This window comes from Lepisma saccharinum, chromosome 27 (genome assembly GCF_977018435.1).
Source record: "Lepisma saccharinum chromosome 27, izLepSacc3.1, whole genome shotgun sequence".
Taxonomy (NCBI): domain Eukaryota; kingdom Metazoa; phylum Arthropoda; class Insecta; order Zygentoma; family Lepismatidae; genus Lepisma; species Lepisma saccharinum.
In genome coordinates this window covers 8421450-8449429 of record NC_139255.1, presented here as the reverse complement: position 1 = coordinate 8449429, position 27980 = coordinate 8421450, and the positions used below count along the sequence as shown (strand labels likewise).

Sequence of the window (27980 nt, the reverse complement as noted above, 5' to 3'; positions counted from 1 at the left end):
CATTCAAAGCCGTGTGATCCCAATATAATCCTTGCCTTTTAAAAAGTTCAGAGGAAATTAATAACCATCGATTATGCAACAAATGCTAATATTTTCATTATTCGAGATTAGTACTTCATAAGTCTTTCGGAGAGATCCGGACCCTTTGACCCCCCCCCCCCTAAATACATCGTTCCTGTCCTTCAAAGCCGTATGATCCCAATATAATCCTTGTCTTCCAATAAGTTCAGAGGAAAGTATTCAACAAATGCTAAACGAATATATTTTTCATTATTTAATTTTGGTTCTTGATAAGTCGTTCAAACGCTTCCTATTTACTTAATAAGAAATCTATTTTATATTCTGTAAATTGTGAAATGATGAAAACCAATGATTTAAGACAAAGAGGAGGCATTTGACCTAATATTCTAGTGGAGTCGAAATGTAAAATTTAAAGTTAATAAGAAAAAGTTTAAAATATATGAACAATATGTAAAATATCGTCTACCTTCTAACTTAATTATATATAATACGAGAATCTTTATCCAAATGTTAATTCTATATTGTTCACTCACAAGTTACAGCATTGCATTTAATTTTAAAAATGGAGGTTCAGGGAAACTTTTACATGGAAAAGTGATAGAAACAGAAGAATGGAAAAAGAGGAAACCAGGAAGAGAGTGAGAAGGAAGATGAGCATAGGGGAAAAGATGAAAGAGGTATATGGACAGAGAAAGGGAGATAGAGAAAAGTGGAAGACTGAAAGGGAAACAGTGGAATATGGAGACAGAGAGAAGGAAGTTAAAGAGAGGGAGTGATGAAGACAGAGGAAGAGAGAAGGGATAAAAAGAGAAACAGAGGAAACAAGTGACAAGGAAAAGGGAGAGAAAGTGAAAACAGCGGTTGAGAATTAGAGAAAGATAATAGAATGACCATACATCCCGTTTTGACCCGGTCATTCCCGTTTCAGAGGCGTGTCCCGGTCGTCCCGGCAGTATTACTAAAAAATCCACCATTTGTCCAGTTTTAAAAAAGTCTAGGAGTTGTCTTGAAAACCAAGTCTATAGTTGAGAGACATCATTTTTCAGGCTAAAAAAAATATATTGTATTATTGTGAGCGTGTTTCGTTATTTGTAGAAGCGTACATGCAGTTTCAATAAGGAATTACAACAAGAATTTAAAGTTCATTCGTTTTGACACAAACTCAAAAGACAATTCTTGTGTTGTGTGCCTGATATGCAAAATTCAAAACTTGTGTTTTTTAAAAAGAAACAAAGTTTTTTTGTTTTAAACAGAACCGAAGAAAATATGTTTTATACAAGAACCGAAGAAAACAGGTTTTAAACAAATAAAACGTTTATTTTATTGACTTATTTTCTAAGAATAGTGATTAATAAGGAATCTCTTAATCATCCAAGGATTGACTGTGTTCCTATTATAAAGAAAACGCTTGACTAACTCTTTAAAATACACATTTATGTTAGTCTTAAATAAATATCACATGTAGGCTGTTCGAGAAGCCTCAAATAATCCACAGTTGCCAGGCCCCAGTGAGTCCACGTGGTAGCTACTCTGTTTTTCTTTTTGTTGGACATTTTATCGCGAATGCAACTAAATATTGACAAAAACAACAATGTGCACATTTTGCAGTGTTAAGTGGGGAACAAAATTGTTTCATCCATGCAGTATTCAATTTTAAAACTTTCTTAAACACCTGTAAAAGATACATAGCCAGGTGTTTTAAACTTGCCCCACGGGTATTCATCACGATATATTTCTTTGTTACTTCAATATACATTTTCAGCCACTGGACAGATTTCTATGCACAGGAAACAGAATGACACGCATTGAATGAAATAGCGTAGTTACAAAACACGCAAATATCCATAAAATTACAAAAATCAAGTATCAAAATGTGTTTTAAACAAGTCTGAAAAAATGTTTAAAACACTTTGTTTTAAACGTTTTAAACATTTGCAAAAAAAACAAAGGCATGTTGTTTAAAACACTTTTGTTTTAAACATGCAAACCCTGTGAAGAATTGAGTTGTTCTCAAGAAAACTGGTTCTTCTGATAAATTCTTTCTTCATCTAACTTGATCAGAAGGAACTAGAAGCACTGTGTAAGTCATACCAAGATGATCATAATTAATACCTTTTGACGACGGGAGATCATATTTCACTTACTGTTTATAGTAATGTAATTAAGCATTGTATCCATATTAAAAACTCTAAAGTTGCTGACCAATGTAGTTTATTAAGATTTAAAAACCAATATTTTAGAGCATTAATTGAGTTATAGTTTGACAATATATATTTTTTAAAAAATGTAGTGCATGTTTGGGGAGCGTTGGGTGCCAAATTGTGGTCACTAATTTTTTGAAGATGGAAACTGCCATTTTCATAGTAGCCAGATATTTTGGAGGACAGATACGGTATTCCGTTTGGACGAAATCAGCCAACACAATTAAATATGACAGACTTCTAATTTTGGCATGGTTAATGCACGGAGGAGATATTTAAGCTTGAAGCACCCAGAAAAATAATGTGAAAACACAACTGTGATGTACTGTGTACAAAGTGTATTGAAGCGTATGTAAAAAAGTCAGCTATCTTGTGTTGTGTACTATTTCTGTGTTATTTCATAGCCTATGGTGGCTGTAGCATAATTCATTCCAACATAGGCACAACACTGCATTCACAACAGTTGTTTCATAAATTAAAGTACACACTCAAATATTCAATATAAACGTGCTTCATCTTGGAAAAAAAGCTCCTCTCTTTGATCACATGTAGGGTCTATACTTCCACAAATGGCATATTTCCTGACAAGTGAAGAACCAACTGATCACTTTACATGTAACTATTCTGCCCTCTACCAGTCTTTCTCAGACGAAGAACTAAACTAAAATAATGGAATACACAAACAGTGTATTGAATTGTTTATGATGTATCGTGTATGTGATCCATCCTTTAATAAATAATGTGTTAATTATAACAATTTTATAATTAGGCTTAACCGATTTTTCAGGAAGGGGATAAACCGATCACCTTGGGATGTCCCGTTTTGGGGTCAAAATAATATGGCCACCCGAAAGAATAAGAAACAGAGGTTGAAACCGGACTAAAAGGGGGAGGGAGAGAGAGAGAGAGAGAGAGAGAGAGAGAGAGAGAGAGAGAGAGAGAGAGAGAGAGAGAGAGAGAATCTTAGTAGCATTGTCCACCCAAACATGGTCCCACCTGATTGAAATTTCGTATTGGCTCCACCACTTAGAAACAACGCTAGTCTTTTAAAATGTGTCAATATAAGACGGTTTAGAACACTTTCTGGAGTATTCGAGAGACTTGCCCCTTCATGTGGGGTGACTTCTTGTTTCCCCACCTACACATAATAATCAGTTTTCAACTCCCCTAGTTCAAGAGAAGAAAGTTATGGGCAGAAACGCCGCATATGTAGTTTTGTAGTTTATTTTTTTTTAAAATTCGAAGAAAGTGAAAGTGTTATTCATATACTTCCATCAGGCACGTAGCTAGGGGGAGGGCTAAGAGGGCTGAAGCCCCCTAAATCCTACAAATATCTAATTTAAATAGTATATTGTGGTAATTAATTTTACTTCATTAGCAGGATTTAACATTAATCGAAAGAAAGTTTAGTGTATACTAGAGGAACCAAGTTATGTTTTTATATTCTACCATTAAATCCAAAGAATAAATGGATCCACAGCTTCTAAAACTCATAGTTTTCTTTGTGAGAGGTCACAGAATATAAACTTTGAGTAAAATTTGGCTCTAACTTTTAAACCTTTATTTTAAAGGAATGTGTAGAAGTTTATAAAATACAATAACTATGAATTTCAGTAAACTAACTGTACAAAATGTAAGAAAAATAATGGAAAACAGTGTTGGATATTCACTCATACGGTGGATGAAGTAGCAAAGTATCTTCATTTATATAATAATAATAACAATAATGATGGTAATAGTCATTATCATTATTATTTCTACTGATCCAGTTTTATAAGTGAACTGCCCCCCAAATATTTCTGGCGACGTCTGTGCTGATAAGGAATGAGCCCCTTCCGAAATGAAATTCTGGCTATCGGCCTCCATTTCTTTTTAACTTCCCTGTAACGTTCAGAAATTCACAACAGTAAATATACCTAATTGAACGGGAATTCCAATGTAATGATGCGAGTAGCGGCACTTGAAGAGCTTGGTAGTCTGGGCATTTCCATCCCACCTGCAGTTGGTTCTGATTTATCCCTACCTCTGAGGGACGAGGCTGTGAAAATGGACAGGCAAACAATGCGGTTGTGCAACGCCTCCACGCTTGTCACTCCAGCAGCCCCGTGCTTCCACCTCTCACCATTCTGCCCGTTTTATCATCTTCAAAACTGTAGCTGCCACCGCCGGAATATCATCCTCTCGGTCGGGAGAATTATGAAAATGATTTTTAAAACATAGATGTTGTGAAGCTGTTATTCTCGCCATGTGTACATTTTGCTGTTTGTTGGTCGCAAACTCTTATTCCTGCATCGTTTTTTCCTCTTTTTTTCCTTGTGGCAGGTGAACATTGTCCGCGTGCCTCTCCCCTCTTTCTTTCTCACTCTTTGTCCTTCTCTCGAATTGATATATTTCCCTCTATTTCTTTTGCAACCCCTTCTTTTCTTATCTATGTTCTTATTTCACCCTTTCTTTTCTATCTTTATTTCTTATTCTCTCGCTCTCTTCATTTCCTTCTCCATATCTTTTCTTTTCTCTGTTTCTTCTTTACTGGCTTTCTCGCTCATACTTTCCATCTTGACCTCTACATTTTCCTTTTCTTCTACATTTTCTCTTCTTAATATTTCCTATATTTTCTCTGTTGTTATCTATCGTTTATCTATTTATGTCTTTTATCTATTTCCGTGTTTTATCTATTTCCGTATTTTATCTATTTGTTTTTTATCTACCTATTTCAGTTTTTATCTACCTATTTCAGTTTTTTATCTATTTTAGTTTTTATCTATTTCAGTTTTTTTTATCTATTTCCGTATTTTATCTATTTCAGTTTTTTATCTACCTATTTCAGTTTTTTATCTATTTTAGTTTTTATCTATTTCAGTTTTTTATCTATTTCAGTTTTTTATCTATTTCAGTTTTTTATCTATTTCCGTATTTCATCTATTTACGTATATCTTCTATTTCCGTCTTGTCTCTCCTTTCTATCTTTTTCTCGCTCTCTCTCTTTACCTACTTTGATATATCGGAAGATAACAATCACAATGATAGATGAAAATAGGAAGAGAAACTGAAGTAATATACATTAATAGTTCATAAGGACAGAAAAACGAGCAAGGAAAGTGAAAAATTGTATTTTTTTTTTTTTTTTTTAAAATTGAAGAGAAATGTTTCAGAAGATAAAAATGCTTGACAGGAAGTGGTCAGTGCTTTCTGGCTTTCAAGACCCAAGTACTATTCCTTTCAAGCAGCTCCCCAAAATCTTAGCTTTAATCGAACCCAGGACCCTTGGCCCCAAAGGCAAGAGTGCTACTCACGAGGCTACGCGGGAGCTCTACAACCTAAATTGAGGTGTAACGCCTGGTCTACTATTTTCTAAGCGTTGGTGATGCAGGGTGGTCCATAATCGCATCAATTTAACGGTGAATTGGCTCTTTTAATTAATACGTAAACTTTTCTTGAAGAAAGTCCCCTTTTCCAAAAGAAAGATACTTCATTAAGTCGCTTTGTTAAGCAATTTACCGGGGTCCAGGAAACGCTTACCGACTTTCCCTAATTCCAAACAATGTGAATTCAGGAAGTTACGTTAGCATTCCAGGCACGGGGGGAATTGCCGTCTTGTCTTTGAGAGTTGAAATTCCAGAACCCCCTTCGTTCACCTTTCTCCTCCAGACCTGGAGATTGCGAGTGGCTGACGGCCGACGGGAGGGGCTGCAAAGAATGAATCCGGGAGTAGGAAAACCCAAGGAGAGGCTGGCATTTTATAAGAATCTGAAAATTCTACCGTCTTGGAAAATCGAACCTTCCTGTTTCCTCCCTTTCACCGGGTCTTGTGTATCTCTCTCTCCCTGTCTTCCTCTTTCTTCATCGACTGGGTTGGCGGCTGCCACCGCTCACATTCCTCAAATTGCTCATTAGGCAGGCAAATTACTTTCGTTTCAGACAGGAAACTGATATACTCTCCACCTCCTACCGTTTTCGTGAGTGTGATGGTAGAAAGTTATGGTCCAACCTGAACGGTGCTTGATGCATGGACATTTATGTGGTTATGCTATGGCACATATAGGTGTGAGCAGTCCTTCTGATTAGGGTGGGCAATGGCCTTGATGAAAGTTCAGTCGAGAAAGAAAAACGCCATTTTATCTCACTGTTTTAGTTACATTGCATTGATGGGTATATGTATACATACATATACTTATATATACATATATTATATAATGTAGCAACATAGAGACACTATAACGAATAAATAAATTGTCTCTGAAATGTGCCGCGCTCCTTTTCCTCAAAACAATTGTGTTCATGCATTTAAGACAAAACTGGTTAGGAGCAAGAGTCTGAAGTACTTAGTATAGTTATAACTTCTCTCTCTGGTAATTTGCAATGCTTTACAGAAAACAATAAATTTGCGAGCGAAGCGATCAAGAAAATATTTGCAAACTGAAAACAATATTGATTTCATATTGCGCAAGATAATTCATGAGACGCCATGGCATTCTCTTTTACAATTTTTTTCATTTAAGATCGATCGGAGCCCAGGGCCAACTCCCGCCCCGCTAGCTACAGCTCTGAACTTGACAAGACTAAGAAAAGCAGATATTGCGAGGGAAACGAGCAAGGAAATTTTACGAAATGTGTTTATATTTGTATTTGATATCGAGGGGGAAAATTGCCCCTCTGTGCCCCCCTGCAGCTGGTCTTGGCCGTCTGGAAGAAATAATGCAAGAAAGACGTGAAAACTAATTCCATCTTGAGTATCCATTTGTCATGCTACTCTTAGATTCTTGCTTTCTTTTACGTCAATGTTTGCCCCCCCTAGAATTGATTTCCGTCCATGGTTGGGGAGGGACAATGTCATTGCCCCCTGTGGTTGGACCACTGCACCTCCTTCCCCCGTAGTTGCTTTGAACTTTAATGGCTTGAAAATACTTAATTTTCTTTGAGTATAATATTATTTAATAACGACCATAAGATTCCTCTACACTAAATTTCTAGGTGAATGTAGGGACATGGACGTCTGGAAGGTAGGGGCGGGCAAGGATGGCCACACATGCCTCTCAGAAATCGAATGTCAACCTAAAATTACATTAATGCGGTAATTTCAAATTCAAGTGGTGATTTTTGAGGGGGGCAACACTATTATCGGGGCAACATGCCTTTTGGAAAAATACCTTGCATGTCCCTCCGAGGAAAAAATTGTGGACGTCCATGATTAGGTGGGCAATTGCCCCCCCCCCCCCCCGGTGCGCCCGCCTATGCTATGGCAGCCGATAGTGAAATGTTTATGAAAAGCGCCACACTTAGAGCCGTGAATGATATTTTGATTCTTTCTGCTTGCGAAGTGGTAACACTCTCGCTTAGTAATCAAAAGGTTCCGGGTTCAATCCCCCGGCAGAATCACATGGCACTGGTTCGGATCTCACTTCAAAGCTAGGACCAATTACAATTAGGCTAATTGAACATAGAGAGAATTAAAGCATAAAACGTACTTAGATTTGTTTCTGTTTGTTTGGCAATTCGTGTTTACAGCTTCACGAAACAGTTTAGCAGACTACATTTTGTAGACTAACGAGGGTCTGGTGCCTGGAACAACATCCAGTATAATCCTCTGGAAACCTGTGTTGTCTCCTGCCCATGTATTATATGTTATGCATTTATGAACCAGCCTAAGTGGCAGAATGGTTAGCACAGCGCGCTACGACGCCCAGTGTTCCGGGTTCGAGTCTTGGCCTGGGCATTGGTGCTCCTTGTGACTGTCCCTTCACTAATTTCACCATATCATATCTCGTCTATATCGTGGCAGTTAACCAAATACGGCAAAATGCGACGTAAAAGAATCCAATCAATCATTGATTTTTAAATGTTGATTTAGTTTATTTAACGAGCATTTCTGACACTTTTGGCTAATCGCGACCATGGGATGAATGATGATTAGATGTAGATGAAAGGGCACAAATAACATCCATGCTCAGGCCGGGGGTTGAACCTGGAACCTTCAGTGGCGAGATGTTAATGCAGTCGGCTCACCCACCTTCAAATAATACCCTGTATAAAATGCAAAGTTTATTATAAGAAAAATTAGCGCGGTCACACCATAACAGAAAATTACAGCCCACTTATTCATGTGTGAAACATGATCTAATAGTTATACAGGGTGTTTTATAAATAATTGATGGGTTACAAAAAATTATTGCAAGTAAAGTATTAAACTTATTACGTTAATGAAACCAGTCCAGAACGAACAAGAAACTCAGTTTTTTTAACACCTACAAATGTTCAATGTGTGCGCCATGGGTGACACAAATAGTGCACACGATAGTCTAGTTTTTGCTACACTTGCATCAACATTGGCCTGTCGATAGTGTATCGCTGCTATGATACCCTCCCTTAGGACTGCGATTTCACGCGGCATCGGTGAAACGAATACCCTGTTGGTGAAACCCCACAAAAGAAGTCACACGGTGTAAGGTCCGGTGAGTTTGGGGACCAAAACATTGTACAAAACACTGTGAGTGATATGGGTGATTTGAGTGTCGCCTTGCGGCAAGGATATGAACTCTCAGCTTAACAAAACACAAACGCACAAACTGTTGGCGTTCCTCGATCTTTCTGGACTGGTTTCATTAACGTAAGTTCAATAGTTTACTTGGCAATACATTTTTGTAACCTCTCAATTGTTTATGAAACACCCGGTAGGCAATTCAGCATAAATTAACTTGGTTACTTTAGTAACTGAGCAAGAAGTCTGCATTATCGAATTGCCTGGTAGGTGAAACCAAGCAATGATACATTAACTGAAGCGCCACATGATTAAAGCTGAAGGTTTTGAGTGGATTCAATTTCTCAAACTCTCATCTCATCTTTCTCTCTCTCTCCGAATCTCTGGTTTCTTCCCTCCTTCCGGATTGTGCTATCGTCTCCCTCATTTCTTCCGGTCTCTTCGCTCTCGCTGTGAATGGGGCTGGAGAACAGAATGGGACGCTGTAGGAAGGGAGGAGGAGGTTTTTGTCATATCTGAAATTTGGGCTAGTATCGACCCGACCGTCTTTGCTAAATACACACATATATCTTTAGCCCCAGATTCGAGACAGACCATTAGCTGGTTGGTATCTATCTACTCGTGGATATATGCCTCTACAGAGAGTTTGGCGAACTGAATGATAGTTTGGAATGATTTTGGAGCAACATTTAGTATCCAGGTCATAATCCCTGTTCGATGTGTCAGTGTTTGAATATACGAGGGTAAGTCTGTATTTAAGTCGCAAAACGGAACAGTTGTTGCACTTCGTGTAGTTTCCGACTGTTTGTCCTTTTATTAGTTTTGAGCTATAATTTAACCACTTTCCATAGTGAGGGGGTGGAAAAAAATAAGACAAAGAGCAGTTACGAAAAGAAGGCACTGGCAACCCAGCTTCAGTTCATAGATCACCGCCAAAACTCGATTATTTTGTTCCTGGAGTATTTGGATCACATTGATATACAAGCTAATATTATCTGAGTGGATTACACTATAAGAGATATCCTTGAAATTTATGAAATATAGCCTAGAATGGCATTACTATTTTGTCGCTAGATGTCACCCTTAAGTATTAATGATCGTGTTGTCAAACCTGTGTATTACATAACAGGTAAATAAAACTGCACTAAGATAATATCACTTCCAAGGAGGTAGCATTGAGAAAGTGCAAGATAAGGTCTACGTTTCCTCAGCATGTTCATAACATGCTTTGAAATTTGAGTTCCCAGGTACAGATATCAAGTGAGACTAAACATTAAGCGTGCAAGAATAACTGATAGGGGCTCAGGAATAAGCTCAGTCTCATTCTTTCAAAACGTTGCACAAACTGAAATTTGTGTACCATTCTTTATTAGATTAGGCCCTTATGAAAGCAGAGAATTTCTGCTATGCAAGTAGTACTACTGGTCAAAGCACTACGAATTTTGCCAGTTCTTATCAATGCGATTCCCACACAAGTCTTTCAATTTTTATTTTCCTTCGGTTCGTGTTATCTTACTCTACACCTGCTGGTGGACACCTTGCAGTCACTGTTTCCTATCTTCCTCTACGAGAAAGTATCACTTTTGGAGCATGTGATAATCTTGTTATACGGCTTTCCTGCTTTTGTAATTCAATTTACCATCACGAATTCACCTTCGTTTGTTCTTCTACACATGCCTACTGAAGATCATTGTCACTGTCCAAATAAAAGTCAGCTGGCCTTACTCCCTCCCCCTTCCGACATTGCGTGTACGCACCTGTTTGGAACCACAAGGCACGAACTTTATCATTTTCGAGTGGAGTTGAAGAGATAGTAACCTTAATCGGTATATTTGTGGTTCGAACCCTGTATTTAATACAGTTGAAAAATGAAGCATCACCTGACTTACGGCCCACCCTGTAGTTTAGTTTATCTGAAGATACCAGACCATTTCAAAGTCTTGCTGATTGAAAGTAAGCTAGTTGATGGAGGATATGATGGATTTTTTGATTGATTTGTCTATTTTACGTCGCTTTTCTGAAACTTTTGGCTAACCGCAGTGATGAAATGTAATGGATGAGGGAACACTCACAAACATCACCCATGCAAAGGCCGGGATTCATGGAGTCGTGCTGTACTAACCACTGCGCCATCGAGGTTGGCATGATGTCTTTGTGTTGTGTAATCACTAGACTGAGGATTTATATGCACTAAGAAGCTACTAAATATGCCAAAAAACCTTAAAAATATGCACTAAAATAGGCAAAATTGTGACGTGTTGTAAAGCCAGTGGTCCTATGTTCGAGTCCGGATTCTGGCATTCCGTACACAGGCAATATCACGATCACCAAACAGGAGTTTATCTGATACAATTTTGTGCATCCATACCTAAAACGCTTTGAGGATGGCACCGCCTGGTTCAAGTACGTATCTAAAACCATTCGTCGGAAGAATTCATACTCAATGGAATATTTTTACTCATATCAATAGAACACCCACATATAGATAAAGAAAAAGTTATATATAACTAAATTTACTGCAATATAATTAAATATTTGTTACTATCACTCATCTTCTGACACCTTGTTCTCCTTTTTACACCACAAATTTTGAGCAAACTACTCAACATGAGCTGACCACCCATTTCCTTGACAGGGGTAGCGTGAGTTGCCCTGGATATATAGAACGTCCGCCACTGGTACTCACACCACCTGAAATCGAACCCGGGACCGTTCGAACCAAAGGCGAGAGCGTTAACCATTAACCTACGTGTAAACTCAGGCTTGAAAAATATTCAGTAAAGTCAGTTTTTCGTAATGTTTTCGTGATTGCAATTTGTGATTTTTTCGTTACTGCATTTTATGGGAATACATGATTTCGTAGTGAAAAGCAAACATGTAACGAAGTCTGCTTAGGAAAACATTTATTTACCTTTACCTTACAGAAATTATATTTTCTTCTAATAATTATTATTTTAATAGATAATACATTACCTTAAATGTTTTTGTACAATAATGAAATCATATTTTAATTTTCATTTATAAACCCCTCACAAAAAAGTTTGGAATATTGTTTTATTAGAGGTGAAAGGCCCAGCCTTGGATTGATTTGATTGATTGGTGTTTTAAGTCCACTTTATGCACAGTAAGGCTAATCGGGACTGGACCTACAGTTTAAAGTGGGATCCGAACCTCTAAATGCCTCCACCGGGTATCGAACCCGGGACCCCTTGATTACAAGCTCTGTCTTGGAATGCAACAACACATGGTACATCTCGGCTGGACGTTCTCGTGTCTTCGCTGACACATGCCACCGTGCCTATCACCCATTGCCTAATATAAGAATATTCCAAACTTGTTCTGAGGAGTGTACAATAGCTTTGTGTTCAGAAATGTGCGAAGGGATATGGATGCCATATAATTTAGATTTTAAAACTAAATAACTAAACCCTGTTTTGAATCAAAATGCTAATTTATAAATATACTGTAATTAAAATTTGTCAGTAATTGCACATTTATAGCTCCGGAGATAGAATATATGACACCAAAATATTAAGAAAAGAGTTGCCATCCTTGGAGCTCTGAATGTGGAATACTTATCGAAATAACCCTAAAAATGGTGACTGTATTTTCACTCCTGGGGCTAGAAATCTCCTTGGAGCATTTCGTGATGTTTAGGAACTAAACGAGAGCGCTAAAGAGCCAAATGTGGCTCCAAGAGAGCTAAGTTGGCTACACTGGCGCAAATACACCTTTAGTAATATTTTATTTCTAATTTCTTCCAGGCCGCAAACATGCACCCCGCAGCAGCCTTCCCCTACGACTCAAACAGGCGGGAATACAGCGTCAGGCGACCGGATGTTCTTGTTCCCGCGGGACATTCAGGCTTGGATCCACAGGACCCGCTCGTCCTACACAACGCTTTGTCCTCGGTTGAAGACGGTCAGGTGAGTCCCTCACACCAGTCCATCGATGTAACTACTGTGCTGCACTTAATATCAAGGGTAAGAGACATCACACAGATCAGCTGCATGAGCCTGTCTGTCTGCTGATAGACCTGCATGCTTTTATGGTGCGCCTCGTGTAAAAGCAAGCAAGATAGTTCAAGGGCGCCGACTTTCCAAAATTTCTGTGGGTGCATATCAATGGCGGTTAGATCTGTAATTATCAAGTATTGTATACTTTAAACAACTTACCTGCACAATGATTGCAAGAGGCTATGATATTATCAACACGTTACTTAAAGAAAATACCACATTCAAAAAATTAAAATGAAAAAATCTTCATAAATGCAAATAATTTTAATTGTATTGCAGAGAGAACTATGGAAGGATTTTGTTGTGAACAGAAACTACAAAATGACTAACGTTATGTACCAAATAATAATAATCATGACATGTTAACTTTCAATATAAAACACATTCCTTCTTACGTCATTTGCACTTATGAATTTGTTTGCAATTTTGGTAATGTCAATATTTTTAGTCATTTCTTTATGAACATGCAAAATTGCCAAATCATTCAATCCTTTTTCGGTCATTGTTGACAGCAGAAACGTTTTCAATCGTCTTAAGTGCTGAAAATGACCGCTCAGTAGTACAAGAAGTAACAGGTATAGTTAAAATCACCCATACAAACTTCACAAATTCTGTGAGCATTTCACGCATGGGACCACTATTTTCTCTACTTAAAATATTTGTAATGTCTGACAAGTCGGCCACTTTTTCTTTGTTCGTTCTGCGCACATCTAGAAACATGTCCCTGTGCAATGTTAGCTTGTCTTTATCAAAGTCTGTCCCATCTCAATGTTTTAATTGCTTATTATTTTTTGATAGTGGCAAGTGAGAAATATTTATTTTATTTTGTTTTTATGAAACTAAAAATCTTGTGGGTGCGCCGCACCCACAAGATTATTTGTGTGGGTGCTTGAGCCCCGGAGCACCCACGTAGTCGGCGCGCATGAGATAGTTTAGTGGTTTAGCATGTAGTGACAGTTCACACCATCCTCGCACATTGGTGCGATCACTGTTCCAGAACTAGGAAGCACACTTTGTCTTTTAAAGTTGCAAATTTTCTCTAAACAAAATTGAAATCACTGTCAAGAAAACTTCATTAACTATTGTTACTCGTTTTGTAAATATTGTTAGTAGTGGAGAAATGAAGACAGAAACAGTTCATAAACGTAGGAAGAAGGGGAGAAGTAATGATAGGAAGATGCAGAGAAACAGGGGAAAAGATAGAAATAAAGATAAAAAAGATGCAGAGAAAGATAGAAGTAGAGATAGAAAGATGCAGAGAACAGGAAGAAAGACGGAATTAAATATAGAAAGATGAAGAGAAACGGGATGAAAGACAGAAGTATAGATAGAAGTTGTAGGTATACAGGAAGAAAGATCGAAGTAAAGTTAAGATGTTGAGAAACCAGAAGAAAGAGAAGTAAAAATAGAAAGATGTAGAGATACAGGAAGAATGATGTAGAGAAACAAAAAAGAGTAAAGATAGAAAGATGTAGAGAAACAAAAAAGAGTGAAGATAGAAATATGTAGAGATACAGCAAGAAATAAAGATGTAGAGAAACAGGAAGAAATAGAGAAGTAAAGATAGAAAGATGTAGAGAAACAGAAACAGTAAAGATAGAAAGATGTAGAGACAGGAAGAAAGATAGAAGTAAAGATAGAATGATGTAAGGAAACTGGAAGATAGAAGTGGAGAATGTAGAGAAACAGGAAGGAAAAATTAAAGATAGAAAGATGTAGAGAGAAAGAGAAAAATAGAAAAAGTAGAGGAACAGAGGAAGAAGGAGAGAAGTAAAGATAGAAAGATATTGAGAAACAGTAGATAAACAGAGGAAGAAAGAGATAGGAAAACTGAAAAGAGAGAGAGAGAGAGAGATGGTTGCAGGGAAGTAAATAGTGATAGAAGAGGAGCTAGAACGAAAAAGGGAAGTAAGGGAAATAGGATTGAAACGAGAGAATCTTATTAACCCGATACAGAAATTATCTTGTGATGCAACTCAAATGGAACGAACAATCTGCGTACATTTCATCCTCTGGAGGTCAGGTAAAACTTTCCACACAAAAAAAGACTTCCTTTAATACTTTTCATCGCAGCGTTTCACAATTTGACATAGATCACGAAGATCAAAGAGGGAGGCTCTTTTTGAAGGAATTGTGCTACCAGCATAGAAAAAATGACAGCTTTCGGAATCAAGTGTACTGACCCACGCGATATCCAAAGCAAAGTCACCTGCTTTGTAGACCTAAATCTCGCAGGATCTGAGGCACCACTGTATAATAAATAAAGCAATTAATGTACACCCAAATCATGACTGCAAATTTAAGCAGTACTGATTTACAGTTCTCCTCCCTCTCACAAAAAGCAGGTCTTTAGAACCAAAGTTCTATGGTGGAAATTATCACGTTATTCGTAAAACTTAGGCAGTTTCGATTCCCTATTCAATCTAGGAATTCAGATGTCGTTAGGTTATGAGGGTCAAGTTTAGACCTCCTTGCAATTAGTTTTAGTGACTATTAGCAGTCTATCACTTAAGAACAAAGAAAAGTTGAGAGAAGACGCCGCACCGTATTAGGAGTAGTTTATGAACCTATTAATTCAAACTTAAGAAATATGTTTGATATTTCTGTCTTGACTGCTGAAACTAATCATGCCGAATACAAGCATCAGTTTTATTTGTTCAATATTTATAATTCCATTAATGTCCTTTGTTTAATTATCCTAAATTATTCAACCCCTCCTCCAAAAATGAACTGACAATTTCACAAGCACTGAGAAGAATCTTTATATAGCTAGTGGCTCCCTCTTTTGAGCAAATTCTCGCAAATTGAGTGTGTAGAAGCAAACCCTAATAGATTATATTAGCTACATTTGTGAATGTGTTTGCATAAGTTTATGATTTTATTGTGGATGTAGTTCTAAAAAAAGAAAAGCCCCAATACAACAAAGAACAACACCACATTGGGTCCATTACATGACCAAGTCTTAAGCAGTCGTCTTCTAGATTTCGACCTTGCACGATCACTTAAGTCTTGTTTGCTTTTGCATGTAGGCACTTGATGCTTTTTTGTTATATTTGGCTTGCTTGGAATGCATGCGTAGGGGGTTTAATATTTTTGTTGCTGCATTATTGTGTTTGTGTCACTACACAGCAGGTAAGTCAGCGTGACACCATGAAAACTTGTGCAGGTAAGCGAAGTTGAAAAGTTGGTCTTGACAGACAATCTAACCCATTAGTTGCGCATTAGCGATAACTGCTGTGCCTTTTTATGATAAATGATAACGATATATTGTTCCAAATTTCAACGTTGCCAAAATCTTACAGGGCTTGTAATCAGTGGCGGCGATTGAGTTCCAAAACTGGAGGGGGGGGGGCAACGATAGTTTACTTTAGATAAAGTTTAGTACAGTACAGGGCAAAAGTGGCAAAAACTGTAGGGCAACTACGTACCTCCCCTAATCACCGCCACTGCTTGTGATGCTCGTACAAAAAGTCACTGTTCATTCTTTCAATTTCAACAGCCAATAATGTCTGTTTTAATGATGTTTCAAACATCTCTATTGCGATAACGTATTACCGATTGTAAATTATGTACAGTCACGGATGTAAGTTATATGTACAGTCACGGACACTTCTGGCTTGCAGATATGTACAAAGTCAATGAGGTTACAATCCAGAAGTGTTCGTGACTACATTACTAACCTATTTGGTATAATAACTATTGTGTTAAGACCCGAAATTTGATGATGGTGCAGTCTCATTTCCGCTCGAAGATCGAAAATGGTGTTAGGTGTTAGTATTCGAAACACTACACTTCGTATCATTTTTGTACCAAACTTTTTTACAACGGATTCCGGTATTCATAAATAAAAAGACCCCTTTGTTCCAACCAATGTATGAAATGCCATAGTATTTATCATAGGATGTGCTTGTTAAGGTTCCATTGGCCAGTTCGCTTCCGCCACACTCGATTAGCACCTACCGATCCATGACGTCACGGATGGTTGGCTGACGAGGCTCTTCTTCAGAACGAAAAGGAAGCCATCCACTGCTTTTTTTTAAAACCACCTGACGTCATCCAAACTGCACAAAACATAACCATATTTCCTTTATTCGAAACCCAGCCACCAGAAGCTTTCAAAGAATGCAACGACAAAAGTTTCGTTAGAACGCTGTACAAAAAGGCAAAGCGGTCGTGGATGTCTTTCAAAACATTGTCTCCAGATGGCAGCAAAACAAAAGTCTCTGTCTGGCTGTCTGCCTCACAGTCATGTATGCTCACTGCTTTAGATACAGTGTGTGTTGAAGACCTACCTACCGCGACGCAGTGATGACGTTACTTGTCGGGCCTCGGTAAAAGACAAGCGGCAATGATATATTGAGGCTGGGAGAAGTAGCTGCATTTTCTTCCCATTCAAAAGGGTGGCTACATTTGTTTGGACACTGAAGCACAATATGGCTAAATTTATCATTGAGCCCCTGTACATTCCTAGCAAAAGAATATCGTTGTCCGCCTGTGATGGAAACGTATGTAGCGTTCATTGACCTACATGGCTCTTTCTTTTGGTTGATGAGAATCAATATGTAGTTGCCTGTGCTATCTTACTAGATAATGAAACCAAGGTTTGGCTCCCTTTCCTATCACCTAGTGCAGGTGTTCCAGGCTTGACTGCCTATGGTGTAACACAGGCCCATAGCTAGAAATGATCTCCAGGAGGGGCTTTGTAAACTAAGCCAATTTTCGAAAGTTTAACAGTATTAAATTAAGGTAAATTATGTGTGTGTGTGTGTGGGGGGGGTTTCATCAAGTTAATGTAAAACATAAAATGTTGGAATATCATGCAAATACTAGTTTTTTCTATATCTTCTAAAACATCCCTTGAAGTGTAAATTGACTTCTACTGAAATCATCCCTTACTACACACTCCATACTACTTTTGATGATACAGATATTTATATTACACAAGAAAAATACACAATATTCAATCATACTGCCTAGAGTACATTCCACCTCTGCCCGAAGCAATAAAACTCCCCCTTCATTCCCAAAAAATTGGCTGTTGACCTTTGACGCACATGTGGAAGGTGCAGCGAAGGTACAGATAAAGAAGTTCCCTTAAAAAAGAACTTTCTAAAGTCTAGAGAATCTTCTACCTAAACTTCGGCTCAAAAACAAGATGAATGAATGTAATAGCTGTTGTCTGCATTTTCACTTTTCACTGCAAACAAATTCTAAAAAAAATGGTTTTACCTAATGACATGTCATGCGGTTGACGACAGTGCCAGGGGGGGGGGGGTAGGGCTGAGCCGCCCCTGCCTGGCTACGGGTCAGGTGTAACATATCAATGAATCTCACCCCATTTACAACCACAGGAAGCCAGCTCTCGTAGTGTAGGGGGTTAGTATATCAGGGGCCGGATTCCGATAAGCATGGGTGGCTGATACACATTCGTAGTAGATCTCATTGCCATGTGTCAGTCACGGGTTCGACAGCCGGATGAGACACATTGCACAGTGGTTCGGATCTCACTTTAAACTGTAGGTCCAGTCCTCATTACCCTCTGTCCATAAAGTGGACTTCAACATTCAAGTTCTTGTTATGTTTAAATCTAAGAAAGTTGATCGATTGATTTGGTGTTTTAAGTCCACTTTATGCACAGTAAGGCTAATCGGGACTGGACCCACAGTTTAAAGTGGAATCCAACTACTATGCGCCTCCACCGGTTATCGAAAGCGGGACCTCAAACCTAAGAAGTAGATGAAAAAATACCTTACTGGGTTTGAATCCCGGCCTGGGCATGTGAAACCACCAGTTTCATCTAATCCTCGTCGTTGCGATTAGCTTAATGATCCAGAAAACAACCTGACATAGGTACAAAGAGTGATTGATTGATTTGCTTTATTTTACTTCGCTTTTGTGCCACTTTTGGCTAATTTGCGAAGATGAGGATGAGTTATGATATGAAATTGATGAGTGGACACTCACAAACATCCATGCTCACGCCGGGATTCGAACCCGGAACCCCTGGCGCCGTAGCGTAATGTGCTAACCACTCCGCCATGGGGGTCGGCAGTAAAAAGAATGAAAAACATTCGTGACATCCACCATATTTTCAATTTTTTATTTTTTTTAAGAAATACCTGAAACCATAAGTACCAGAATTTTGTAGTGGACCCCTCTGTCATCCAACTAAATCATCATCATCACTATCCTTATTACCGAGTTAGCATATGTACAATCAAGAGCAATGGTGTGCTTTGTAATTCGCCATAAGAAAAATTTCATCTAGAATTTTGAGATCGCAAACATTTTGAAATATTACAATTAAAATCTTAACTACTACCAACTCGAAGTACAAAATTGTATGTGTTTTGTGGTATTTGATAAATATCCAGTGAAGAGGAGGTGCGGAGGAGATTTACAATGACTTCCTTTGAAGCATAGAGATATCATATACATATATGTACTGTAGTTCCCCCAATTTCCAAAGGAGGGGGATTTCCTTTATCCTCATCATCCCCTTCAAGTGCTACCGTGTTTATGTGCAACACGCTTTTGCAACTGAGCATACAATACGTATCCTACGTACACTTTTCTGTTAGTCAGCCCTTATTTTATTTTTCCTACCTTTGACGTTCTTTTTTAAGGAATACTGGCCCAAAGGGGAAAGGTTATCACCCCACCAACCCCCCTTGGGCACGCCACTTCATGAGCACTTCATAAACTTAACTACTGTGGGCTCCGAATCTTGCCAAAGGTTTGAATTGTGGTACACTTTTCTAAACTGACCGGGAGGTGGGGAAACAATTCATTCAGTAGCTGAGGGTAGCTTGTGGGGCCAGCAACATCTTGACGACATCCACCCCTCAGGCTAAGCGTCTAGACGACGACACACCTTGCTGTGCAAGAATGAAACTGAGGTTTGCCCGTCAGTGATTGGCAATAGTTGGAAGCATGAAGTACTCGGCAGATATGGACAAAGTGTCAACAGAATCAGTAACAGAGGTAATAACCAATTTTTAACTATTGTAGATATAGTCAGGGTGCGAATTAAGCTTTTGGCGGGGGGGGGGGTTGATGCCCACTCAGTGGCGTAATTGTAATTTCATTTCGGGGGTTAAATTTTTTGGGTACTTCCAACGAATAAAATTAACGAATTGAAATCTATTTGCCATGGCGGTATGTCTGGGAGCTTTTTGTAGTAAAACGTCTGCACCCGACGACAATGTACATAGTAAACAATGAGCTATTTAAATACAGATGCGAAGTAGGATGCAATTGTATCAAAGGTTAAATAACTAATTTCCCGAATAATATTTCAATGGTGTTTGTTCCAATTTCATTTTCTTTGGAGGGGATAAAAACGTCCCTTGTGTGCATTAAAAACTTTTTCTTCTTCTGCCGGGATGAAAATTTTTGTGGGAGGAAAATCCCCGGCATCTCCCCTGTTAATTCGCACACTGGATATACTATTCATAATTCGAATTTAGGCAGTTTTTCGTATCTGGCGATTTAGGTGCGTTTGAATCCATTTCCTCCTTCCTTTGTAGAGCCCATTTCTCGATCCGCGTGCCTTTGTGGAGTTTGTTCTCAATTTACATGTTTTTTATCAGGTCTGTGTGTATTTTTAGTAAATATTTCCAGATTTGCATGTATTTTTAGTATGTATTTCTCGACATGCGGGCATTATACAGCTTATTTCTCGATATCCGGGCATTGCAGAGACTATTTCCCGATTTGCAGGAATTGCAGAGCCTATTTTTCGATTTGCCTCCATTTTTAGAACCTATTTCTCGATACGCGTGCCTTGTTTAGAATGCATTTATTGATTTTCATGTAATTTTAGAATCCATATCCCGACTTGCGTACATTTGAGACCTAATTTCTAAATTATCACACTTTTAAGAACCTATTTCTCCATTTTACTTATTTGTTTATTTAACAAAGAATTCCAAATACATTGAAATGTACAGCAGCAGAAACAACAAAAGGAATAACATAAACAAAAATTACATCCGATTTACGTGTTAGTGCATTTAAGCACCCCTACAGTGTTAATTTCTCAATTGAGACCTTTTCTTCTCATTTGAGTGCCTAATTCTCATATTTCAGTTAACTTAAGCATATTTTTAAGCACCCATTTCCCCCTTTTAGTGCATTTCGACCTCTGTTAATGCTTACTCTGGTGCTCTTTAGAAACTACAATACCTCACAATTATGATACATCCCTTTTCTTCTTTCACTCTTACTTATTACGGCTTTATTCGTTTGGAAATCCGCGAAAACATAGATGTTTCTTCAGAGTGGCCATACAAATATTGCAATGTTTACATTTGCTTGACGTCACGGTTACGTGAGCAAGTAATTAACACATGAACATGGCTGAAGTGGGGGAGGAAAGGTAACCATTCCAAAACTAGATCTCGAGTGCAAGAAACTCGGTCTCACCTCTTCTGCAAAACTTTGAAGGCGGTTGAGGACCTCTTCAGCACGCTTCAGTAGCGCTTAACAGAACTGTATAGAGTTTCATTGCATGATGCGTCTGGTATGCACTTTCATTTTTCTAAAGTGTTTTGCTTCCCATGTTGCTGTTTCCAGTTTCGTCCTCTCAAGTGTTAACACTACTCTTGTTTGCGGCATAGGAAAACGCAACAATTGAGAGACAATTAAGAAAATAATGTAAATTAATGAGGGACTGTGGTTGGTTCTGATACTCAAGAGCAGAATCGGGGTATGACGTAACGCAACTAACATGTTACTGGTAACGGTTTGCATGGATGAATTTAGAACTGGACAATATATTTGAAAGCACAAAACTTGCCTTGTAGTGTTGTTGTAAACTTGTGCATGTAACCAGGGAAACATGCACTACAGACACTAGGGTACGCAGAGGGAGGTTACAGCCCCTCCAGAAATTTTGATATTTTTGTTTTAAGTCAACTTTATGCACAAATAGACTAATCTCCACTGGACCTACAGTTTATGGTGGGATCCTAGCCACGATGTGCCTTCACTAGGTATCAAACCGGACATCTCTTGGTTACAAGGAGACGACGTTACCACTACGCTATCAGAAAGGCTTCCGAAATTTTGATAAAAATCAATATTTTCAAATGAAAGCATTGAAAAACTTGGAAAGATAAACCCTTCTAATGTCCTCCCGAATGTCATTTTTGTCTTTGATCAAGTTTTAAGATGAAAGTGGTAATTACAGAATATTTTATTGATTGATTGAATGATTTAGTTTATTTTATTTCACGTTTTGTGCCTCTTGGCTAATTTGCGAAGATGGGGATGAGTGATGAAATGATCAAATTGATGAATGGACATTCACAAACAACCAAGCCCGAGCGGGATTCGAACTCGGGACCCTTGGCGTCACAGGGAATACTTTATTGAGTATCCACCTTTACATATCCAGCCCACTCCTATGTATCAGTGACTGTATAGAACGGATGTCTAGTGTCAAGTAGTGTATTTGGTGTTTGCACTACGTTTTGGAGCGGTGTGGTGTATAGTCAGGTGGTGCGTGCTAACTGACCAAAAGAACGTTTAAAGCAGCACACAGGCATTTGTTGAATCTTCTGAACTTGAACCCTGCCATTCGTCTACTTGGTTGGACGTCATTTCCTTGCACCAGCCTAAAACCGGAATACATCTTCACCCAGTGGCGGATCCAGATGTTACAGTTGGGAGTTGCGAATTTCAGTCGGGTATCTCATCTCCCCGAATAACCTTTATACAATTGCACAGTTTTATATAAACAAATATAATACTGTAAAAAGGAACCAGGCTGACTTTCATGTTCTAGAGATTATTGTTTCACAAAAATAGGTGTCCATGGCTGGAATAAATGATTATTATTGTCTGTAAAAGAAAAAGTGTGCATGGGGAAAAAATAGATTAGGTACATACTGATTTATTGAACATAGTATTCTTCTAGAGCATAAATAGTTATTTCTTAAACTTGCGTGGATGGCCAATCAGGGGGATAGTGCTATTTTCTCAAGGGTTTTCTGGTTCTGAGGCACATTGCGCCCGTTGCTCGGATCCAAATTAAAACTCTAGGTCCAGTTCCGATTGACCAACCTGAGGATAAAGCTGAATGTTTCAAACTTAGAAAAATATTCTCGACATTAAAGTTGTTGATATAAGACAGAACCTTTGAGCCTTCAAAAATATTAGAATAGAATAGAATAGAATAGAATTTATTTCCAGTATGAGCCTTTACAGCTATACATACCATACAAGTGAAAAATTTTCGTGTACTTTTCCTACACCCTTCCTCCTTTTAGTCTGCTTCCACCTTCACACTGCTTGCGAGTTCACAAACACTATTTCATTTCAAATCTCTCCGTATACTTGCACTGTTACCTGAGTGATTCCTAAATTTTCTCAAATTTATTTATTTATTTATTTATTTATTTAGCAACCCTCCCCCCCCCCCTTTCATACCTGTTCGCTATCCCCACTGAGCTTCTTTGCTCTCTTTGCCCAGGCATAGTGTAGGAAAGTTCCCAGATTCCTTAGTTGCGCCTCCCCCCTCTCTGTCTCTCCCTCCTAATAACGCTTGTCATTATATTCTCAATGTTATCTTCATTCATTTCCCTGATATATTTTTGTCTTGCCTCCCCTGTTTCTTTGCACTGGAGGAGAATGTGAAATTTCGTCTCGTCTTCGTCGCATAACGGGCATTCTACGCTCCCGTCCTCCCGTTTAAGTTTAACTTGTGCCCATCCCCCCAGTCTGAACCAGGCCAATCCTGACCTTTCTTTTGCCCCACACAAATCTACGTAGTTCCTCCTTCCCCATTCTCTATCCGTATCCACTATTTTCGCCGATGTTAACGATATTTTTGCGTCGCATTCTGCCAAAATTTTCTGTTTGGTAATATCTTCCAGTCTGGCACGTATGCCCCCTAGCATCTGCATATCAATTCTCCCCTCTATTCCCTCTTTCCACACCCATCCTAGCCCTATACTGTATAATTCCGTCTTTATTTTTGCTACCCATTGCCTCCCATTACCACCCCCCCCCCTATCTGTGATTGTACACAGTTTCTTCAAATTTCCCCCCTCCATGGTGATCAAAACGCCCAGTATTTAATGCTCCTCATTTTGGCATCCACTTCCTCTTAATTTTCCCATTTCCCTAAGTGCCGCACATGTTGCCGTACCCCTCCCTACTCCTAGCCCTTGTTTTAGGAATCTAGACTGTACGACGTTTACGGTTTCCCCTCCCTCCCAGACCCATAGTTATATGCCATAGAATAGTGTTGCCTTAACTGTGGCCTCGTAGACCCCCTCCAGAATTTTGATTGGAATTCAAGATCCTAGCAGTTGCGAGGGGTGATCGCCCCTATTGCCCTCCCCGTGGATCCGCGCCAGTCTTCACCACACCTAGTGTCAAGAAGTGCAGTGAAGTATACTGGGCTAATGGTATTGATGAGAGATGTACTGACCACGTGTCAGTCAAAGAAAGCCGTTTGACTAGCCTTGGCCCTCAAAGATCCGTTGTGGCGAGTTTTAGTATCGTTGGAAGAATGCTAGCCTGATCTTGAACCAGGTGATAAAATTTTCATATCTGTACTGTACCATAAGAGAAGTTCCAGTACATCTTTCCATATTATGACAACTGTAACAGTGCGTCCTAGTTTCCCCATACCTTTAACTCGGTCTCCTGTCTCCTTCATTGTCGTACCATAAGCATGTAAATGGCATTGACTCAGGTACACTCTCGCGGTTGCCGTATCTTTCCTGACCTCCGGGCGAGAAGAGGTTTGGGATTCCTGCACGTTTTCCTCTTATGAATGGATGTGGTTGGTTTGACCCAAGGGGAGAAAGCTCCTCACCTGCGGGCTGTCTCTTCAGGTGGGCCTGGAGGCGTAAAAATTCATTTTATAATCCTCAGGTTGCTTCAGAGGAAGCGCCGAGGAGCTGCAGCTGTTTGAACGGCGTCCAGGAAAGAGGAGGAAACCAAAGAAACAAAAGAAGTTCTTCAGCTCATAACTGCGCATGCTTCTTTATTATCCATGCGGTATCCTCTGTGTTTTTTACCTTTTGTTGCTAGTAATGGAAAAAGGATATTGACTCTGCAGGGAGAGGTTAACAAGTCTTCAAATCCAATCGCCGTACTTCCTCAGTCTTATTAGCCTATTGCAATTTACACCCCCCCCCCATATATCTTTTTTCCATTGGGCAAAATTGACAAACTCTGTTGGATTGAGCGGTCGATTCAGGATCTCGCCACCGAAGGTTCCGGGTTCGAGTCCTGGACGTTTCTTTGTGAACGTCTATTCATCACTTTCATCTAATCATAATCATCCTAGGTCATGCGCCGATAGCGTAGTGGTAACGCATTGCCTTCTAATTATGGTATGCAAGTTTAGATTTCCTCCCCGATAGGGTAGTGCTAACGTCGTCACCTTGTAACCAAGGAGTCCCGGATTCGATACCCGGTGGAATAACAGTGGTTTGGTCCAATTTCAAACTTTACATCAAGTACTGATTAGCCTTTCTGTGCATAAAGTGGACCTAGAAACTAACTGGAGCAAACAATGTCCGGTGGAAGTACATAATGGTTCTGATCACATCTTAAACTGTAGGCCCAGTCCCGATTAGCAGGGACGTAGCCGGGGGAGGGGCTTGGTAGACTGAAGCCTCCCTCTGAAATTTTACAAATATCTAATTTGAATACTGTCTATACTCTATCTCGGCTCAGTACCAAGGCCGCGCACAGCAGGATTAAACATCTTGTGCAATAAGTTGAAATATACTGAAATTCATCTTCAGAGCTTTTACCCCCTACCTACATTTTGGCCTTAGATGACGGTAGCTAAGGGATGAGCATCCTCCGGAAATAAAAGTCTGACTAAATGTCTGCCAATTAGCATTTCTGTGCATAAAGTGGGCTTAAAATCACACAAATAAATCCAAAAACTGAAGTTCCAATATCAATTAGCCTATCTGAGCATTATTTGACATAAACTTTGTCATCATTCATCCTCTAACTAACTAACTAACTCTCTAGCCTTCTTAAACCCGAAGGTTCGTGGCTGCAGCAACACAGGCCTTCCATCTGTCCCTATCTTGAGCAAGATCTATATACTCTTTTCCATCCATACCGATTTCCTTTAGGTCCATCTCATCGTTGTCCCTCCATCTTCGTTTTGGTCTTCCTACAGGTCTCTTACCATCAGGTTTCCTGTAAGAATCCTGTAAACTCCTCTTTCCTCTCCCATTCGTGCCACATGGCCTGCCCACCTAAGTCTTCTTCATTTAATCATTCTAATAATATCTGGACATGAATACAAATTATGTAGTTCTAAATTATGTAACCTTCTTCACTCACCTGTCTCCTCATCCCTTTTACGTCCAAATATTTTCCTAAGGATCTTATTTTCAAATACTCGCAATTTATGTTCTTCTTTCAATGTAAGGTACCAAGTTTCACATCATTCATCCTCACCGTCGCGATTAGCCAAAAGTGACAGAAAAGCGACGTAAAATAAGAAAATTACATTACAATTTGATCTTATGAAAAAGAAGCACCCGACTACTTGTGGATGACCAGTAGCGGTATTGGGTGCCAAAACTAGGGGACAAGGACAGTTTACGTTAAAAAGTGTGGGCGGGGAACTGCCCCCTACGCCCCTCCTAATCGCCGCCACTGTGGATTACCAACTACAACGTTCGTGAACAGCAGGTAGCGTTTAGATCATTGGTATTACAGGCCCAGTATTACAGTAGCCGTAAAGACAAAGGTAAAATTCTTCTCGGACGAGAGGTCAACAAGATGCTGCAACAGTATGGTCACCAACGACGGTGAAGACCACCATCAGAAGTCCAGTCAACCATATAAACATCACATGTTGACAGTGGACATTTCAGGAGGAGGTCCTCCTTTGTACCTGCCTAAGGAACCAGTGTAGCTCAACCGATAATTTATTTTTAGAACCCGCATTATGCGAGCCATTTTTTATTTGAAAGGGATTGTTTGCAAAAAGGATTGTGCGCGAGTCGTAAATTTTTTGACGGAGGGACCTTGCCTATTCCTTCTCCCGGCTCAACGGCACCTGGGGATCTCTACGTGAGGACCATACAGACAAGTACGTGTGTGCTTTGGTGCTTGTGGGGGTCATGCGTGGAGGCCTCCGTGGCAACCACGTGTATTGAAGAGGTCAGAAGGAAGTTTAGGTACAGTCGCTTTGAAACATGTGTTGGGGTTCAGCCTACGCGGTAGAGTTTCAATTTGGGATATCGTTTTACAGCTCTTGGAGAATTCCCACATACCTTCCAATATCTTAAGATGATTGACCTTGGGATAAAAAGGGCCACGGTGTTTGGGGAATCTCGACATGTGTAATGAAATGCTTTATGTTAATTATCAGAAGTTTCCATAAGAACTTTTTGTTCGTAGAATTACTCCTAGTCCAAATGGAGCTGTGTGAGTTATTAGCTTGTGGACTTGTAGATCGTACAGAACTGTAGTCCTGCAGAAGCCTGTACTTCAAGTTCTTGAAGTTAGGAAATTTCTATACATTCTCCACCGTTAAGGCAATGCAAATAGTTATTTTTACAGTTTTATTATGCTACCTTTATGTGCAGTAAAGGTAGAACTTTTTCTTATTTTTCTTTCTTCTTTTCTCTTTCTATATTTATTTTTCTTTCTTGTTTTCTCTCTATATTTCTTCTTCTTTCCTCTCTCTCTACACTTTTTATTTCTCCTATTCTCTCTACACTTTTCTTCTTGTCTCTCTCTACATTTCTTTTTCTTTCTTTCTTCTTCTTTTCTCTCTACATTTCCCTTTCATCTTTTCTCTCTACACTTCTTTTTCTTTCTTCTTGTCTCTACATTTTTTCTAACTTTTTCTCTCTACACTTCTTTTTCTTTCTTCTTTTCTCTACACTTCTTTTTCTTTCTTCTTTTCTCTCTCTACACTTCTTTTTCTTTCTTCTTCTCTCTCTACACTTCTTTTTCTTTCTTCTTTTCTCTCTACACTTCTTTTTCTTTCTTCTTTTCTCTCTACACTTCATTTTTCTTTCTTCTTTTCTCTCTCTACACTTCATTTTTCTTTCTTTTCTGTCTCTACACTTCATTTTTCTTTCTTCTTTTCTCTCTCTACACTTCATTTTTCTTTCTTCTTATCTCTCTACGTTTATTTTTCTTTTCTCTCTCTAAAGTTCTTTTTCTTTCTTCTTTTCTCTCTCTACACTTTTTTCTTTCTTCTTTTCTCTCTCTACACTTTTTCTTTCTTCTTTTCTCTCTCTACACTTTTTCTTTCTTCTT

General features: G+C 39.0%; 1 protein-coding gene across 7 annotated transcripts in view; it reads left to right on the top strand.

Moving 5' to 3' along the window:
• Positions 1-27980, top strand: part of TfAP-2 (transcription factor AP-2) — a 497362-nt gene that overhangs the window by 265227 nt on the left and 204155 nt on the right. For 5 of the 7 annotated variants that reach the window (XM_083113497.1, XM_083113491.1, XM_083113492.1 and 2 more), the window contains exon 3: positions 12462-12680. In XM_083113497.1, the coding sequence (XP_082969623.1) occupies positions 12462-12680 (219 nt within the window). The remainder of the gene's footprint in view (positions 1-12461; positions 12681-27980) is intronic. The other 2 variants (XM_083113493.1, XM_083113494.1) reach the window with 1 other exon arrangement.